The sequence below is a fragment of the Callospermophilus lateralis genome, chromosome 2 (genome assembly GCF_048772815.1).
Source record: "Callospermophilus lateralis isolate mCalLat2 chromosome 2, mCalLat2.hap1, whole genome shotgun sequence".
In the NCBI taxonomy this organism is placed as follows: Eukaryota; Metazoa; Chordata; class Mammalia; order Rodentia; family Sciuridae; genus Callospermophilus; species Callospermophilus lateralis.
This window is the reverse complement of record NC_135306.1, coordinates 130,624,039-130,644,426: the sequence shown is the minus strand read 5'-3', so window position 1 is coordinate 130,644,426 and position 20,388 is coordinate 130,624,039. Positions and strand designations below refer to the sequence as shown.

General features: G+C 42.0%; 1 protein-coding gene across 4 annotated transcripts in view; it reads left to right on the top strand.

Moving 5' to 3' along the window:
- Positions 1-20,388, top strand: part of Amotl1 (angiomotin like 1) — a 133,169-nt gene that overhangs the window by 89,025 nt on the left and 23,756 nt on the right. For all 4 annotated transcript variants that reach the window (XM_076846509.2, XM_076846512.2, XM_076846513.2 and 1 more), the window contains 2 exons: positions 784-873; positions 17,899-18,044. In XM_076846509.2, coding sequence (XP_076702624.1) covers positions 784-873; positions 17,899-18,044 — 236 coding nt within the window. The remainder of the gene's footprint in view (positions 1-783; positions 874-17,898; positions 18,045-20,388) is intronic.

Sequence of the window (20,388 nt, the reverse complement as noted above, 5' to 3'; positions counted from 1 at the left end):
GCCACAATTGTGAAGAGTGTAAACATATGTCCTCCCTGAAGGAAATTATCCACCTGCTACAGGGTCTTGGCAACCTCCAACAAGCACGGTGATTTAACCCATAAAATTTTGCCTCATGTTCAGTCAGCCAAGCCATTTTTCAGTTGCGTCAACTCAACTGAATTTTTCAGTTGACAACTCAATGCGCTGGTTGTCACCAGTAGCTAGAGCCTACTTTTTAAGATACTACAAACCTTTTTGTGTGGGATATCAAATATATCCAATAAATACTAGGCTGGATTATTTAATTGGATAAATTAAGATATACCAAATGGTTTGGGCAAACGAAACTTGCTATATACAATCTTCATCCATTGGGCTGTTTTAATTTCTCTTGCTATTTGTTGCTTTTATTTATTTTTATAATTCTAAGATTCAGATAAGTAGTTGCTGGATAAAATATAGGACTGATGGTCAAGGCTGGACTAGGTCTGGATTTGAAGTTATGAAGACTAAGCCTCCCTCGGAGGACTTCATCTCAGAGGCCGTGAAGTGGTTTTTCTCCCAGCCTGCCCCTAGCTCACACTGCTGGTGCATTGTCTTTGCAGTTTGACTGAGTAAAGATACAGGATGGCATCTGAAGACTTTTCTTTTGTTATTTTGTTCTTCCCCAAGAATTGCTCAGTTTGGGGCCCTTGCCTGAGCATCTCTTTATATCCAGCTTCTGGTACCCATTTCATTTCTCCATTGGATGATCACTTAATCCATATGCATTTTTTTTAACCATATCCTTGTTGTTTGTAGATCGACTGGAGACAGCCAACAGGCAGCTGTCTAGCAGGGATTATGAAGGACATGAAGACAAAGCTACCGAGGGACATTATGCTTCCCAGAGTAAGTCAGTCTTTATGTTTTTTTATACCACAGTTGGTATTTTAAAAAACTGGAGGCCTGAGGAAAGAATTATAATAGTTTTAAGTATGTTTTATAACTGTGTGCTTTTTCTTAGCCTGCAACACATTGGGCCCAGATGAAGCCCTCCTACGTCTGCTCAAGACAAAGCTGAGATTGACTTACATTAGTTCAGAGATGTTTATTCTGTTCTTCTGACCTCAGTTCCTCTCTGTCTGTTTAATCCCCTCCAAGGAATAGCAACACTACAGTCTTTCCTGGCATTCACTACTTCAAATAGATCACAACCCTTTTTCTCTAGGAAAGGGAGGAGGTTTGGTTCTCTGGACAGGTTGAGGAGTGCTAGATTGGCTGCACTTGCCAGCATGTTAATCCCTCTGAATGATCACACTGTGTGTCTCCATACCTGGGGTTTATTTCCAGAAGCCACTGAACCCATTTCAGCCAGAAAAATGAACATGGGCTTTGTAAGACTCTAGATTTATTGGGAGAATATTTTATTAATATTGCCAGAGGAAAATGATAGAATCAGAGGGACTTTGACAGATGATTGGTCAGGGATTGAATTTTGGCAAATTCATTGCACAAGCCAAAGATTTAAAAATTCAGTTGCATTTTTTTAAAGCTGTTTCAGAAACTGAATTCATAGCTGTATCATAACTTTTAACAGCATTATGAATATGTGCTCACAAACTACAGGAAACAACAACAACAACAACAACAGCCAGCTCTCCTGTGATACTGTTCTGATGTGTGGGCTGTCAGTGTGGCTCTGCGTTTTAAAGGCTGGGAAGTAATTGGTTAAATATTCTGAGTTTTAATTCTATTTGGTTGGGTTTAACTTCCTTTGTTTCTCACAGACTTACTCATGATTACATTCCAGTTTTTAGCCCACTCTTTATTTTTTAAATTCTGCTTTTGACAAGTAGACATTAATAGTCTATAGGGATTTGACCTCGTATTCCTTTGTAGTCTTATAGTAGGTGATTGGTCTGTCCTCCAAATTCACATGAAAATCTGTATCGACACTTTGAATTACTTGCTTTTCTCACAGAATTCATCTTTTCTTATGGGTGTGATAGATTTACCGTCTCATCAGAGCTTTCACTTGAAAGGTGTCCTGTATGGGATTTGCATGCAGGATTTTGTCACCTTTTGGAGAACTGCATGCCAAAGGGTAGAGTAAGGTATGTCAGCAGTGCTGGCTTTAGGTACTCTGCTGACCCTGCCTTCTTGGTGGGGTGCAGGCTGATCACTTGGTTCAGGTCAAACATAAAAAGCTGTCCATTTCACCTGATGGGCATCTGTTTGATCTTCTGCACAGGCTGGTGTGATGGAACAGTAAGTAGGGTTTGGAGCTGGGTGAGCTCAGACACATTCTTGAAGACTTTACTCTTTCGGCTCAAATCTGGAACATCAAGGATCAGGCAACTCAACCCTTCCAGCTATACAGGCAATGGTTTGTTCTGGGTAAACTGGCTTCACTGTGTTTCAGAGGCATAACAAGAGAGACCAACTGCTTAGAGGTATCCCCCTGTTATGTGTGACATAATTGAATCCACGCAGTGCACTTGAAGCAGGCTTTGGTGACTGTGATGTCTAACCACTTTTCCCACACCCAGCCTTCACAGGATACTTCGTGCCTTCCTTGTAGCATTATAATTATTCATAGATGGACTTAGGATGTTATTTCAAATTTAAATACGTTTTTTCTTAATGAGTTCTGAGAACCTCTCGTATATTACAAAAATTACCATTCCACTCCAGGTATGTTGCAGATATTTTCTCCATTGTTTTTAATCTTTGATTCTAGTATTCTTTGTCTTAAAGATTTTTTTCAGTAACCATATTTATGCTTTCTAGGATTGATGTCATGCTTAAAGTTACTTCTTATTCTTGAAGATTCTAATGGTATTCACCAGTGTTTTCTACACATGAGTGTGATTTCACTGTTTACATGGTGCATATTTTGGAAGGTAGCTTGACAGGCATTATAGGCAAGTGCCCCAGGGCTAACCTAGAAACAAGGAAACTTGTTAACAGCTATTTTAATTTCTGGATGAGAGATGTAGAAGGCCTGAACTAAGACAGTAGAAGTAGCAGTGAAGAGTAGGGGACAGATAAGTGAGGGACACATTCATAGGACTTAGTGACAATTGGATAATGACAGTGAGAGAGAAGTGAGTATAACTGGAGCAGCTGGATGATGGTCACCCTTCACCAGTACAACTCAGGAGAAGCAGGTTAGGGTTAAATAATGAGTGAAGGTTTGAGCTGTTAAGTCATCTCACCCTGCAGCCCTTAGTTCAGTGAGCAGGTATAATGGCAGATACGGAGATACCCACAGGACTAGATGGCAGCCATCTCTGTCAGGCTTTTTCCTTGAGCCTGTGAATACAGAATGACTGGCATGAATCACCACCTCTCTTCATAGTTACTAATGTGTTCCTTTTTCTGAATATTATTCTATTGCTAGAATAAAAATAGAATAAAATAGATTAAAAGAATATTAATGTTATTAGGACAAAGTTAATTAAGTCCCTAGTAATCATAGTTATGAATATTCCCCACTTTTTCAGTGAGCCTTTTGGAATTCTAGCCCTTGGTTCAGAGAAAGGTAAGACAACATCGCAATGGTAATGACATGTCTGGATAGTACCTACCAAGGATCTAGGGCTAGATTGTGATGCCCCTGGCAACCACCCTGGCACTGGAAAAGCCAGAGAGTAGGGGAAAGTACAGAATAATGTACTCTGCTTTTTTTGCCAGGTATTTGTGTAGATACTAGGTGTCTGAAGCCTAAGAGCACCTAAGTGACTCTTGCAACACGAGCAAAAGCTCTCTAAGTTAGTGGAGGGAGGGGGTCCTTCCTGGACAGATTTTTAAATTTCCCTCGGTGGCTTTGAAAACCTGAACTCTGCTCTTAAGTTGGAGTCTAGGAAAGCTGTGGTCGACTGCGTGGATAGCTACCACTTAGTGTTAAGGTTAAACGGACCTTGAACGGGTCTGTTGTGTTCCTCTCTGTCAAGAGAGTTGTCTGTGTTGAAAATCTTGTGGAGTTAAATGCTTAGGAGTTTTGATGACCTGGAGGCAACTTTCCCTTCATAGATTAACATTATCTTTGGAGGAATTCGAAGTTTTATTTATTTGTTTATTTTCTGTTTTTTTGGGTTTTTTTTCCAAGTGTTTTTGCAGCTTATAGGCTAGTGATGTTAAAGCCAATTGTTCCTGAAAAACAGGGCCTCTGGCCAATTCCGGTTTGGTTTGGTTGTGTGAAACTGGGGCTTCTTTGTCTTTTAACTTAAATGAGGCTCCCATTTTTTCCCATTCATCTCTCTCTCTCTCTCTCTCTCTCTTTCTCACAAACATACACACACACACACACACACACACACACACACACACACACATACACACACACACCCCCAAAAGTAGGTTACTGTCTGCTGAAAACAGGGCCCCTGGAAATGTCTGTCATTCTTAGCTATGTCGTCTTCTTAGTCAGTGAAACTTTTTAAAAATTATTTCTGAAAATTGATAACTGCAGAATTCTATCTGCTTTAGGCCAGAGAGCCAAAAATAAACTATTAGATGAGGACACACTAGACTAGTAGAGATGAAACTTCATTTTATTGAGTTTTTAAATAGACATGTCAGGCCTTGTTGCATACATTGCATGCTGAGCTAATCAGGCCATTCTAGTGGGACCTGATTAGCTCAGCATGTTTGTGTTGTGCTGGGATATAACCAAGTCACGTTTAAAGGATGTACAAGAATCTATTCCCTTGGGATTTTGAAGATACCCAGGTTCAGCATACGTGGTTCAATTCTGGCTATTAAATGATATGCCGCTTTAAGAAAAAAAGATTATTTGGGTATTTGGTGATTTGTTTAAAACAACATATTGATGAGTAATGGATACAAATGTGTCAGAACAATATATATTTGTTTTCCTTAAAATTCCTTTTGGTTTAACAATGAACAGGAAAAAATGTGTGTAGCCACACTTTTTCTAAAACAACAATAATTTGCCATTTTCTTTTTTTTTTTTTTTAAATTTTTTAGTTGTATTGGACACAATACCTTTATTTTATTTATTTATTTTTGTGTGGTGCTGAAGATCGAACCCAGGGCCTTGCACGTGCTAGGCAAGTGCTCTACTACTGAGCCACAACCCCAGCCCCTAATTTGCCATTTTCAATGTACCTTATAATTATCATTCTTACTCTTGAATCTTATTTTTAGACACTATAGTTTACTGTCTCTTATAGAATGTGAAAGAGTCCAAAATGATTTCCCAAATGAAAACCCTTCCGATTTTTGTATCTCTGTAAGCTCTTGTGTGAACCACAAAGCAGAATTGACTATGACATAAACACTTATTTTGTTGACCTACATAGAGCGTAAGGAGATTATTCTGAATCCTCATTGGATTTCATTACATCGAATGTCATGGGTTTCTGTCAGGCATCATTAGAAAAGAAGGTTAGATGTAACACGTGGGTGCCCTGGCTTACCTCTTCTCATCAGACCAACCAGGGCTGGCAGCTCATCTTGACTCCTTGGTGCAAGCTTCTGTTACAGCACTTTTATATTCTGTGGGGTCATATTGTCTGTGTGAATCTCTCCACCAGATGGGAGAAAGATAGGCATACTTTAATAATATCCACCCCCACTAAAACAACTTGCATTTTTATGCACCTGGAACTTGATAAATGCTTCTTGAGGGAATGAATAAAACTAAAAAGCTCAAGTAACAAGGTTGAAATTCTCCTTATGCAACATCGATACCCAAACTTTCTTTTAAATTCAGTGTCTCCAGTCATGTGGGAAGATGCCCTAGGTTGTACTCTGTTGCTTCAGTGAGCTAGGTGAAATTATTAAAATAACACTATTACAATAGAAGTAACTTTAAAACACCCAGATTTTTTTTTATTGTTGTTGTTGTTTTTCTCTTTTTCTCCTTCCTTTTTTCCAAGTAGAATATCCAAGGGAGAGAAATTTTTTATTATTAAAAACAGTATTTTTCAAGAAAGTTGGTAAACTTAGCTCATTTTGGATTTCCTTGACCCCTCTTTATTGTGCTCTGTTAATGGTGAGAGTTCACTGTGGCATAGAAACGTTTTTGTAGCAACCAGTCAGATGCTCACACTGACCAATCCATAGACCATGCTAGATACCACAGATCAGCACCATGGGCAAAGGAGAAAGACTGGCCCTTGAAGCTGGCCAAAGCGGGATCATTTTGATCAAGATTTTCTTGCTCTAAATTAACTGGTTCTCCTTATAGATGATCTCTTTAGTTAGTTGGACTGTGGTTCTAAAACGTGGTTTTATAGGCACAGGCCCAAGCAAATAGGCTGGACTTCACTCCTGCATCTTCTGATTCCTGGTGTTTTACTAACATGTTTAGCAACCTGAAGTTTAATGCCAAACCTTCTTGCACCTCCATTTCCTTTAAAGTAATAGAGGTATTACTCTCCCAGTTTAATGAACACAATTCTGAGGATAGCCAGAGAAAGGAAATAAAGGAGACTTTATAAAATACATAGTTCTGCAACACTTCTTCCTGCCCCCTTGCATCTATTTTAGTACTCACCACCTCTGGGGGGACGTGCCAATTTTCAGGGAAGGGGAATGGGCTCTGTTCCCAATAAATGCCTGCATGCCTTACTTAGCCTTAGCCTTGCTGAATTTGGAAAGCAGAGCATGTGAGCACTTAAGCCACTTGATCAACCTTGACAGGCAATACTGAGGAACTTCAAGCTTTCATGACAACCAGAAGTGCACACCGTCTGCAGGGCATCTGTTTATGTTAAATCGTATCTTCTCCCCAAGTGTGAAAATTAGTGTTACTCTATTTAGGCTCTGATTTTCCATACTGAACAAGCAGATCTAATTGAAGAACTATCTCTTGGTCATGTATTGATATCTTGGTCATTAATCATTTCTTGGTCATTAATTGATATTGTCTCTAGCAGGTGAACTTGGGTTGTGATTTTCATACTGATGGTCTTAAAATTACTTTTTGCTTAGCATTCTTGCTATTATGTTGAAAAATTGGGCCTCTTAAGCTTCTTTATGGTCTGCATTCCTTGCACTGCATAGCAGGACAGATAAATAGAGTAAGGCCAGACTGCAAAACAAACCAAAATCCGTTTGCATCTCAAGTGGTATCAAGGAACCCTCACTTTTCCTAATGACTTAGAATCAGGAAATCCATGGGCAGCCTCCACTTAAATGGCAGTTGCTTAGAGAAGACTTTCTGAGATGATAAGGTTAGATGATTCTTTTATATACTCCCCAACGCCCTGTACTTTTTTTTTTTTTTTTTTTTTTTTTTTTAGTAAACACTCATCACGAGTGCAAATAAGAAACTGTTTGGATAATCATTTTTTGTCTTCCCCCTTTGAACTGTATGCACTCGAAGTGCAGTGGCCCTGTCTGTCATCGTCACCATTGTAGCCCCAGCTCATTGTTTTTCCAGGACTTGGCCCTATGCATAGTGCTTAGAGACACTTAATAAATATTTGCTCAATGTCGAATGAAATGATGATCATTATTATTTATTCAAACAAGTAGTTAAAAGTTAATTACTATGAACTAGCTGTGTGCTAGCCATGGTCAGCAAAGTTTGTTAAGGGCCACAAGTAAATATTGCAGGCTCTGAGGCCACGACTACTCAAGTCTGTGTCTTGCCCAAAAGCCACCATAGATGATTCATTAACAAATGGGTGTGGCCATGTCCCAATCAAACCTTATTTACAAAAACAGGCTGTGGGCTGGATTAGACCCACCGCCAGAGTTTGCTGCCTTTAATTCCAGGCACTTGTTATAGAAGAGGAAGATGAAGAAGGGACCCTAGCAAAAGGAGAATCGAAGGAAGAATCGAAATTAGGAACTTGAGAAGTGTTCCCTAGATCTTACTTTGTAAATTGCCTTAATTTAAAAAAGGATATAATTGTTCATTCTTTTGTAATCCCATATCAGGGGAGCATGATTATGATCATTTTAGAAAAACTGAGAAAACTGAGATACATAGAAATGCATTCATAAATCTTAGTTGCCCAGTGAGAATCCCAAATTAGCCAACAATGTAGAGCTGCTGGGCAGCTCTAGTCTAGCGGTTAGCCATGAGGGTTCGTTGCCTTGAGAGTGAGGGCTCTCTCGTGGGGCCATGAGTTCCTACCATAGCATCCTTCCATGAGATGAGCTGGGCATGTTTGATTATCAGCTATGGAGAATATCTTAAAGGTTGCCTGTCTGATCCCAAGCAATGCATGTGTCCTCTGAAGCAAGAGTTTCATTGTCACTGTGAGTAGCAGTGTCCTCATGGCTTTTGATCTGCTGGTTAAAAGCTCATCCTCAGGTGGAGTTGCAAGTTTGCGCCCAGTCACTATCCTTCTGGTCCTGGTTCAAGCTAGCCTGGTGTGGTCATATCACAAGAGTGACAGCGGCCAATACTAACCAAGCACTTACTAGAGCCAAGCACTGTGCTCGCCTCCACAGGGACATTATTTCTTAATCCTCCAAGCAGTCCTTTGAGGTCAGTATTACAGGTTATCTTACAGATGAGGAAACTGAGGCACAGGAAGATTAAGTAACTTGGCCATCTTCATACAAGCTGGTAAATGGAGCAAACAGGTTTTGGAACCCAGGCCATTCTGACTGGGCCAGATGGGTCGAGAGAGGCCGGAATGAGAGAAGCATTGAACTCCCGGTGACTTTGGAGCTCAGTATAGCATCCACATTTTGCAAAAGCTGAAACTGCAACTGAGAGTAATCCAGTGGTTTGCCCAAGATTCCACACTGGAAAATTGGGACTAAACCACAGCTAGAATTGGGACCTTCTTTTTCTTATTTTTTTCCTTCCCTTTTTCCAAAAAGTCAATTCTGTTATCCCCCGGTGAGTGAAGAATTTTACATTTTTTACTATGGGAGGAATCCTGGATAGCAAAGAATTTTGTACTAGAAATCTTATTTGGTTGCAAATAATTTAACCCACTACTGTGACTTAATAATAAAGTATTCAGATGATAAATAACATTCTGTGCTTCTGACTTCTTCATCTATCTTTGAACTTGAGCCAGTTATAATAAAAGGTCTGTTTGTTAAACTAGGATATCCTCTTCAATTAGCCCTCAACACAAAAGTTTTTGAGAGAATAGAATTTAGAGTCTAAAAAATTATCTTCTCAAAATGTCTGTGAAATAAAACTTTTTGTTCTCTGGATGATGAAATAAAAACATAAGCAGAACACAATGAGTAACTCTGTGGTGTGGGTTCTTACAATTAGTTTTTGGAACTATTTTTAGTTCACGAATTATGGTGAGAACCTACAGCTGTATCTAGATGGAACTAGAGAACTTTGAAGGGGTCAGAGTGCTTGTTTGAAGTCTAGAAAATTTGGTCTTACACCATTAAAAATAAGCTTGCATCTGCTACTAATTTTCCTCCTTGCTTACAAAAACTGTGGTTTGGTGAAAAGAAGAGAGAAGAAGGATCTGTTCAAAGCAAGTCACAAAAACGACAATGGGAGGGGTTGCAGAAGTTAAAATAAAGGAAGGGAGGACATATGATCACTGGCAGCACATTACTCCCTCTGACCAGTCCTAGTACAGACCTCTTCTTTCCTCAGATACAATAATTTCCGCAGCCAGTCTGGTGTTAAGGTACGTCTTCCATTCAGAGGGACTATTTTTTATAACATTTTTTAATGGACACAATACCTTTTATTTTATTTGTTTATTTTTTATGTGATGCTGGGGATCGAACCCAGTGCCTCACACATGCTAAGCAAATACGCTACCACTGAGCCACCACCCCATGCCCCCACCCCCCAGAGGGACCATTTTAAAATTAGGGCTGGAAGTGTAGCTTGAGGCTCTAGGTTCAAACTTCAGTACCACTAAAAAACAACAACAAATATAAATAATTAAATATATAACATATAATAATTTAAACAAGTACACACATGCACATTTTATTACATACAGATATTTTATATCTATTTTAGGTATTGTTTACATATAATAAAATTTAACTGTTTAAAGCATACAGTTTGAAGAAATCTAATAACTGGCATAATTAAGATTTAGTTGGCACTCTGTGAATTCCACATTAACGGACTGTAAATATTTGGAAAAAATATGCATTTTTAGTGAACATGTGCAGATGTTTTTCTTTTCATTATTCCTTAAACACTACACTATCCATGACAAATATCTGAAAATGATCATATCATTGAAAATTTTCATTTTAAAGTTAGAATTTGATCATGTACCAAAAACTGTTGCCTACACTTGTCATATTTATTCACATATAAAATACTTCAACTGTCCTGTATTTTTAAAATACTATGAAGACAGAAGGGTTTAGATGCATGATGAAGTAGGCTCAGTCCCCTGTGAAATAAGCCCTTTAGTAGAAAGGCTAAGACAGACAGGCAGCCGTCACTGCACCTGGAATCACTACAGAATACAGTAAGAGCTCATTAAAGAACAACTTCTACCCCAAGGAAAAAGTGGGAGGGAAGAAACCTGTAGCCTTTAAGATGGGCCTTAGATAGTTTAGAGGAATTTTGCTGCCATAGTAAGAGGAAAGTTCTATATTTCTTTTGAACATGGAAAATAAATTTTGACTAAATCCTTTACACTTCAGGCTTCTCAGTTTCCCAAGTTGAGCCTTCTCTCCAAAAGATTTTTTTTTCTTCTACATGTTAACAATAGCTGTTTCCACAAATTTTTCTCTCTTCTAAAGTCTGAATGGTGGCTTTCAAATTCAGAACTCTTGTTCAAAAGAAAGGAAACCTACTATGTAAAACACCAAAGCTGAAGGGATTTCAGGTGAGAGGGAGTACAGTCTTCAGAGCTGCCTTCCTTCCTTCCTGTTAGTCTGTTTGCAGTTGATATAACAAAATGACTGAAACTTGATACTCTATGCAGAAAAGAGGTTTATTTAGCTCACAATTCTATAGGTTGAAGGTTCAAGATCAAGAGATTCCATCTGTCTAGCCTCTGGGGAGGGCTACCACAACCTTACAGCATCAAGAGGTGGGAATGTGTGCAGGACATGGGGAGACAGGAAGTAAAAGAGACTCAGGAAGGTTCTAGAATCACTTATAACAACCTGCTTTCCCAAAGCCCATGAGAGCAAAAGCACATCTCAAGAGAAAAACATTAAACTCTTCCGAGGGCAGTACCTCTATGACTTAATTACATTCTGCTGGGCTCACCTCTTAAGGATATTACCACCCTAACACTGCCATCCTGAGGACCAGGACTCTAGCACATGAATCTGTAGGGGTCAGACTCAAACCATGTCTAGATTATAGCAGCTGGACACTACCTTCTCTCGCTTCCTTCCCCCATCTCTCCCAGGGCTTTGTAGAATAGAATTTTGTTTGATCTCCTGCTCTTAATTTTCCTATTACAGAGTTCATTTAAAAACAGTTTACTCTTCCAACCATTTAAAGCTAGCCCTCACTGGAGCGTTCCTGTGGCTGTCAATAAACCTACTTAGCTGCCACCCATAACCTGTGTGTCCATTGCCTGCCGCAACAAGGCGACCTGCATTGGAGTACAGGGATGGCTCAAGGTCGAAGACACGTTTTACTGGAGCATCTTTATCAGCAGATTTTAAAGAGAAAAATCTCCTCGAGCCAGCCTAAGCCCAAGTAAGAGGACTGTGGTTTAAGTTTATATAAGTGTGTAATGGCGCTCACAGGCAGGGTGTGTAGGCAGGCCTCCCCAGGGCTAGGAGCCTGTGAGAATCAAGTCGCAGCCTGCACTTGGGAGTCTGACTGTAAGACTGTGTTTCCTGCTCTCCTCACATAGACCCTCATCCACTTTTCTGTATACATCTGGATGATCCTTCTTCCCTGTAGTGTGGCTTTCTCTGGTTTTACCCAGAGAGAAACAGCTAGGTTGCCCATGCTATTACCACTTCTCCCAAGCTCCCACTTACAAATTTCCAAATGAGAGACTGGTTGGACTACCTCTGCAGTGGCCCTGCAGGTTGGATCAGCTATCAGATGGGAGCGATACGTGAGATAGATGGGAAGGGCTTTATGCTGTGGATGTGACTCCCTGCCAGAACTTACCTGCAGAAGGAGGATTGCAGTGGATAGCTCTTTGGAATGGGGCATTGGCTGGGCAGATACCATGAAAGTTGTCTACTCTAGAGAGGATCCAAGTTAGGAAGCCTTTGCCTCTGGAAGGCCTTCTCCCAGGGAACTCCAGTGCTGGGGACCTCTGCCATTATGCACAGGAGGGTCTGGACACTGCCATGTCTCTCCTCAGCCTCTCCATCTCGCCTCCTCTTTGTCTATGGCCTCTTCTGCCTAAGCTCACTTCACTCAGTGAGTCTCAAGAGACAGGGCCCTAAAGTCAGTCTCATCAGTCAGAACAAGATTTCTAGTCAGTGGCATCTTAGGAAAAAGTTTGTTGAATTGTGCCCACCTCCTCTTCCTTTAACTCTGTCACTACCATCTGCTTCTCCTACATCCAAAACAATAAGAACCTTCCCCAAGAAATGCCAGGGAGATACCTGACTCTCCAGAACCAGATGCTCGAACAGACTATCATTATGGGAATTATTTGAGATTTGCAACAGAATTAGCTTGGTCTGTTTTTATGCCTACACACACACACACACACACACACACACACACACACACACACACACGTATACTCCAGAATAGATCCAACCCTGTCCCCCTCAAATCCAATCAACGGTCAAACTTGGCTCCAGATGAGAGAAGCAAAGAGAGAGAAAAACATCAATCTCTTAGGTCACCCCTGGGTCAGAGTGGCAGCAGCTGGACTCCTCTACCCCTGGCCCATAAGGAAAAGTGCATCAAAACTCATTGTTATTAGAAAAGCTCCGAAATTCATTCTTTCTTTAGAAGGGCCAGGTTACAGCTTTGCTGCCCTCGTGATTTCCAAGCATAATTGGTGACCGAATTAGAAGATGGCAGCACAGCCCACCCCCAGGCAGACCCCACCCTCAGCATTTCTCAACAGAATTTACTAGAGTCCACTGTCCTGTCATCCAGCCACAGTGGAGCTCAGTGCCCAACTAGAGGTCACAGAAACAGTGTCAGCAGGCTGTCCACTTTGAACTGGCAAAGAGAGGGTAGGATGGAGAGGGAGCATCCTCACATTAGGGGGTCCAGTTCTGGTTTCCATTCACTTCTGCTCTTTCCTCAAGCGAGAGCTACAAGTGGGGCCGCTGACCTTGGAGCAGTATCACAGTTAGTTTTGCTTCAGATTTCTCCTTTGTCAAATGGGACTCATAGGGGATTAGAGAAGGTTCTGCTGGTAAGTTTCCAGGAATATACGTCAGCTCTTGTTATCATTTATCAGGTACCCGCTACGGGCCAGGTCTTCTGGTAAGCATTTCACCGATAGCCCTCTTATGCCTCCCAACAGTCCTGCGCTCGCTCCCTAGTTTCCTTGGAGGAGATGGAGTCTCAGAGAGGTGAAGTCACATGTCCAGAGTCAACTGGTATGCGAAGGTGCCAGGATCCAACCAGGCTGGCCTGGCCTCGGAGCCTGTGCCATCGCTGTGGTTTCGAGAGTAAACAGTGTGCAAGCAGACATCCTCTGTGCAGTGGGCCCAGAGCCATCAGGCTAAACAACCCTGCTCCACACCGTTCTGGGTAATTCGTATCCACAGAGCAAACAGACCATTCTGGGCACGAATTCCCTTGTGTCAACTTGCCTGTTCTAGGAATTCTCAGTATATACGTTGGAGCCTGACCAAAAATTCACAGCAAGTCTGGCCTTTTTTGAGATCCATCCCATTGGACTTAGATAGTAATAAACTGAAGGACCCTTCAAAAAGAGGAAAAGAAAAAAAAAACACTGAATGACCCTTCCTAGGAGCTGGAATTTGATTCACTCCTGTCTTCTCCCAAAGGATGACTTTTGAGAAATTCTTGTACACCTCCGAGTCCTCATGTCTTGAAAGAGTCAGGGAACCCAACTGTCCCACCTGTGGCTCCCTTTCCTTGCCCCAGGCCTAGCTAGACCTTCTCTCTCTCCTCATAGCACCCCCTGCATGCATCTATTAAATAGAGCAATTTGTCACAGGACTTTTCCATGTCCTGGCCTCTTCCTGCCTGTTTGAGAACAGAATGCACCTCTTACTCACCTTATAGCCCCAGAATATGTCACATTTCCTGGTACAGCAATAATAACCAAATTGTTATCCTAGTTGACATTTATTGGATACTTAATTATCCCTTTTGAAGTAAGTACTATTGTGTACCTGACTTTAAAAGTAACGAAAATGTAGCCAGACGTGGTGGTGTATGCCTGTAATCCCAGCAGCTTGGGAAGCTGAAGCAGGAGGATTGCAAGTTCAAAGCCAGCCTCAGCAAAAGCGAGGCGCTAAGCAACTCAGTGAGACCCTGTCTCTAAATAAATACGAAATAGGGCTGGGGATGTGGCTCAGTGGTCAAGTGCCCCTGAGATTAATACCTGGTACCCCACCCCCCAAAAAAAGTAAGGAAAATGGGGCACATAGAGGTTCACTTACTTTGAAAGTCACAAAACTATAGGTGGTAGAGCTGGATAAGAACCCAAGTGGCCTAAGTCTAGACTCCAGCTTTTAACCATATTCTGTGTTGCCTCCATGCAGTGCTTAATTAATTAATGTGTGTAAATGGTTCTGCACATTAATGTAATTGCTGGGTTTTGGGAAATATGATCTGACCATGGCATACTTCAATTTGTGACATATTAATCTCGTGTCCTGCTTCTGTGATTCTGTAGTGCATGTCTGTGTCTGTTGGATAGGAAAGGCAGCCCTTGTGAGCATGCATTAGAGAGGTACAAATGTAAATCTGCCTCCCCCATTAATGAGCATCACTTCTTGGGGACAGTCACTTATGCATTCTTAGTGACGTTTTCCTCAACTGGAAGATAGGAATAATAATGGTGCCTACCTCATACAGTAACTCAGAATAAAGGAAATATCGAGGGAATAATTAAAGTGAATGATAAAGTAACCATTCCTGGAACACAGTACTCACTCAACAAACACAAGCAGATATTGTTGTTATTATCACTGTCGTCATGGACATTGTTTTTAAACCTTGATCATTGAGATTACTATTTCCTATCAGTGGGCAGATACCTCTGAGCCAGTGTGAGCAATAAACACGTAGCTGCAACATGAAGTTCAAAGTCACCAAACTCAGGACAGAGATGTTTTGTCCCATGTACTGCAAAGTATTCCAGAACTTTTGGAGTTTAATCAATATTGGCACCACACTGTGGGGTTCAGAGAGCCTGGGCAGGGAGTGAACTGGGGAAGTCCATGGTCAGTACAAACCTCTGATGAGCAGTGGCTTCTCCATGAACAGTGGGACAAAGGTAGAGTGGACAGCTGTATAGCTGAGGCTGATGGGAGATAACAGGATGCTGAATGCGTAACAGCTAACAAGAGCTACAATTTATTGTTCAGTTGACATTGAACTTGGCATATGAGAGAGTCTCATTTGCTCACTTAGCAATATTATTCAGCCAGTCACTCTTTCAGGCCAGGGAATATAGAATGAAACATATAAAATATTCACGTCTTTTGCACTTTTACATCGGTCTACACTAACTGAGGTGTCACAGCAACACTGTGATGCAAATGCTGTCATTTCCATCAGGGAGATCAGGGAGCTGAGGTTCAGAGAGGTCCAGTTACCTTGCCTGGGGCCTCGTAATTGGGAAATGGTGGGCCTGGGCTTTGAATCCAGGTCTTCCTGGTGTTCAACTCAATTCTTCAACCACTCCATGATACTACATAGCAAGGAAACAGCAAATTCTGGAATCGTGTGTGTTGCAGGGATTTGTTAATTCAGAACTCTATCTTGACAGCTGTCATTGTGTCATGGTAATAATTGCAATCCTCGATTTGCTCAGAACAAGAAATTTTGGTTGTAGCTCCTGTTCATAAGTCCCACCTGTCATTTTACTGCTTCTGATCAAAATTGATGTATACTCAGCAGCCTCAACAAAGAGAGGAACTTCTATGTTTAGGTCAATAACCAAGTAGAGGCCCTGGAATCCAGTGGTTCATTCCCAGCAGTGCCTGCTTAGGAATTCCTGGGTGCCCTCCAAGGCTGGACAAGACCAGCAGGTACCCTGCCCATTGAAACATTATCTGACCATGGAGCTGGTGCTCGGATGTCAGTGAGTTTGGACAGAAAGAATGAAATGCTGTGGCCTATTCAGGGCTGTGGGTGGTGGGCAGCTGTTGGCCCATTTGTTCAGGCTCTTGCATGCCCATTTTCCTTGGATTGGAAAGGAGGTTTCATGGGCAGCATTTCAAATGCCACTGAAAGGGGAAGGAGGAGGGCAGTTGGTGACTGCAAAAAAGCACCAAGAGCCCCAAAGCAGTGCTATTTTGGGTCAGGATCTTGGTGGGCTCATTTTGTTTCTAGGAAGCACAGGCACTACTTGAGATTAAAAGTTTACACATTTAGCAGAAGCTGCTCCGTGGCCCTCTGATCCCATCCACATAATTTCACAGTGTGAGGGCAGTGCATTCACGAGGGAAGGACGTTGTAGTAGGACATCGGGAGACCCGGATTCTGGACCTGGTTCCACCCCAGCGGGCTTTCCTTTCCTTACCCATAAAGCAAAGGGGATAGAACTGAATTTTGATGTTTCCTATGGTCCCTTCTGGCTCTAAAGTTATGAGTTTGTTATTTGATATTTGTAGCCTTCTGGTGTCTTTTTAATTTTCATGCTCTGTCTTCAAAACCACATTTTTTTCTGCTCCTTTACTGCAGCATTCTTTCTATTGCTTCAGAGTCCACAGTGCTTCTCTTTAATTTCTGATACTTAAATAAGTTAAATGAATGAATGACTACATGTAGGAGGGAATAATGAGTGAGTACAACCACTGTTAACATGCTGCTGTAGCACCCAGACTGGGACTCTCTGTGCTTCAGGGTGGATTGCTAGGATGTGACATGGGCACACCAAAATCAATTTCTGATTATTGCTCTTGCAATGATATATCTTATTTTCTGTAAATATGGAATAGTGTATGTGCGTGTGGTTTTGTAACCACCTTTTATCAAGGTGAAGTTTTTTTCTCTGTCACCAAGTTTCTCTTATTTAATTTTAATGGCTGCATCCTATTCTGTTGTAGAGTTTACAGTAGTCTATTTAACCAACTCCTTCCCCTTACTTTCACATTGAGTTTTCTGTACCATAAATGACATATAGTTTACTTTAAAAACAAAATACATTGCTTTGGTAACAAGAAACACATTTTCCCTTAAGAAATGCTCATCCCATGACTCTCTGGACACCCCTGCTTAATCCAGAACAGCAGTCTGTAGAGGGAGGTGGAGAGAGGAACTGAGGACACCCCAGCCTGGCTTCCACATGCAGAGAGAACCACAATCACTGGCACTTATATTGCCTTTGAAGGACTGTGAAGCATTGGTCCCTTTTTTCTCTTGAATAGGACTAGGAGAAATTGTGGGGCCAGGTCATATGAAAAGAGGATCCAGCTCGAGATTAAAGGCCTGGACTGGAAACTCCCCTCTACTGTCTGGCCTCAGACAAAACAAACCTTGGTTTATTTTTCTGTGAATGACAATATTCGTATCATTACTTTTAGTGCTTGCCCTTACATCACAGACTTGGAAAATGGAGGCAGAGGAGGTGGAGCATAAAATGAGATAGTGGGTACAAGGTTGATTTGATTGATCTGTTTGAAGCACTGAAGTCAGTGTTCTAGGGAAGTGAGTTATGGAGAGCATGGGGTGGCTAGTTCTTAACTGCAGCCTGGAATGTCTCTGGAGTTAACAGTGGTTTTTGAGAAAGTCCTCACCTTACATACCACTATTAAGAGAGAGAGCAATAGCGGTAATTCAATCCTTTACCGTTTGCATGCGTTTTTATTTTTAATCCTTGCCAGATGTAGACTGGCCGTGAGCCCAGAGACTGAGCTTTTTCTGATAGAGGTGGTTTTGTTCTTGTCTCCTTCTAGACAAAGAGTTCTTAAAGGAAAAGGAGAAGTTAGAGATGGAGTTAGCAGCTGTGCGCACTGCGAGTGAGGACCATCGGAGACACATTGAGATCCTGGACCAGGCTTTGAGCAATGCCCAGGCCAGAGTCATCAAGCTGGAAGAGGAGGTGAGACCAGGCTGGAGGGTGATTGGGTCAGGGAGGAGGGAGGCAGAGCCCTGAGGGCCTCCCCTTCCTTTTCCTACCCCTGCTTACTTTAACCAGATCCAGATCCAAGGCGTTGAGACCTGGGAGGGATGTGGGAAACCTCCCAAATATAAATGAATAAAAGCAGCGTTTATCCACCCCAGAGCCAGGCAGAGTATGAAAGGCACACATGAATACCATCAGCAAAGAGCTCACAGCCTTAAGCCCAGCCTGCAGCCCACTGGTAGGCAAGCGTCCAGAGCTGGCAATAAATATAAGGACAGGAAACCACTGGTGCCTATGCAGAGAAGGGACTAACGACTTTTGGAAAGTAGTTCAGTCGCTGTGTCTTTAGACTCCCGATGACATAGAAAAAGGCAAAAGCCTTCTGGTGGAGTAGTGTGAGATGGTATCCCGTAGATGTGTTTCTAATTTCCAGAGGTTGTCTTGACCCATACAGTACCTCCTGCCCCTAGTCCAGGAAATTTGGATCCCACTCAAACACCGGATTTAGTAGAGTCTGACGAAATCACCCTTCAGCTTAACTTTTGTGATGTGCACTTTCCCTTTAAGCCTGACTGAGCAGTCAGAATAACCATTTCTGAGGTTCAAGCCAGAGGAGCCTGGCTGTGAGGTCAAGGCAAGAGAGGAAGGGAGGTGCATCCAGGCAGCCGGGGGCCTGTGCCCGCACCATCCAGCTCCCTGGGGGACACAGGCACCCCTGTGCTCTGCAGATGACCTGAGCAGATTCCCTCCTGGGAGGCAAACGTGCTATGTCAGCAGGAGGTTTAACTGAAACAGTCTACGTCAGTACTTAGCTGGATGCTTTGGCACACAAACAACAACTGTGCAACTGTGGGTGTTGAAAAAAGAAAAAAAGAAAGTTTTCCCTTCAGAAAATGTTACCTGGGGCCAGATAACTCAAATGTCCCCTCAAACCTCAATACTTGAATGCAGCTGGAGAGGAGGGATTTCGGTAAACAAGGGCCTTGCCCAGTAGAAGCCTCAGAAACCCCGTGTAGGGACTGTGATTCTAATATTAGCGGGAGGATCCCGAGCAGCAGCTGAGTATTTCGCTTGTCACCACAGAAAATGACCTGAACCCTTGAAGGACAGGAGGTCTGTTCTGAGGAAGGGAGGCCCGGACTTACTATTGTCATCACTGAAGTCATTTCCTGCGGCTCTGTCTTTCTGTGTGGAGCTGAGGACAATCATAATTTTTAAAATTGTTGTTCTGTTAAAGTGAAAGCTGGCTGTGGGATCCTTGAAGACAGGCTCTTTACAATCGCCATTAGGGTTTCTTCTTGTCATGGTTTTTATGAAACATCCTTGCTTAGTGGCGTCTCATGTGCCTGACTTCCGCCTCACTGCTTGTTCTTAATAAGCTTCTTTCGAAAGGTCTTAATTCGGTGCACATGCCTACACTAGCTTACTGTGGTGGTTGAAAGTAGACTGTAGAGCCAGGTGTGGAGGTGAGATGTGAGCCCCAGGACATACCAACTGTTTGACCTTGAGCAGGTCACTCAGCTTCTTCAAACTGGGTTTTCTCATCTCTCAAATGGGGATAATAAAGAACTGTACCTCCTACTACCTTTGGGAGGATTAAGTGAGATACTACATAACACACCACGCTTGATGTGGTAGTGTTCTAAAAATGTTGGCTCTTATCATGACTGTTACAGATGCTTCTCATCATGATGTATTCCTGCTAGACTTAAGGGTGATAAAAAGCAAAGGAGACAGTTCATGCCTGCAGTTGCTTAGGGATAATATTCATTCATTTATTCAACAAATACACATTAGGACACACTGCTCATTGGCCAGCAGGGACCAAAACAGACAAATCTCGGGCTGGCTTGTATTCTGTTGACTACATACTCAGGAAACTGTGTGTAGTGGAAAATGTACAAATGAATGGTACATAAAATATTGAATCCACTGAGGCTTCTAAAAAGCACAAAAACGGTGCTTATCCTCAGAAGTCTAGTAAATTGAATGAGATGTTCAAAAGAACAATGAATGAAAGGGTTCAGATAAGAACTGAACCCCCAGAAGAGAAGTAGAAAAATCTTTCAAGTTTCTGTCTCTCTTTGTAAGATTGGAAATGCCTCCATTTTCTTCCAGTGACTTCCAAGAGGTCGGGGTATAGGTGTAGCATATAGCACTGCTGTCCGCTCAGTCAGAAACAAGCAAGCTGTAAAGTCACTAACACATCCTAGCTTTCCAGTGTGGTCTCCGTGGTCTGCGCTGGAGCTCAGGATTGAATTGCCTGCAGGGCATCAGCACACCCAGGTGCAGAATGACAGGAAATTGGATCTGGTGTCTC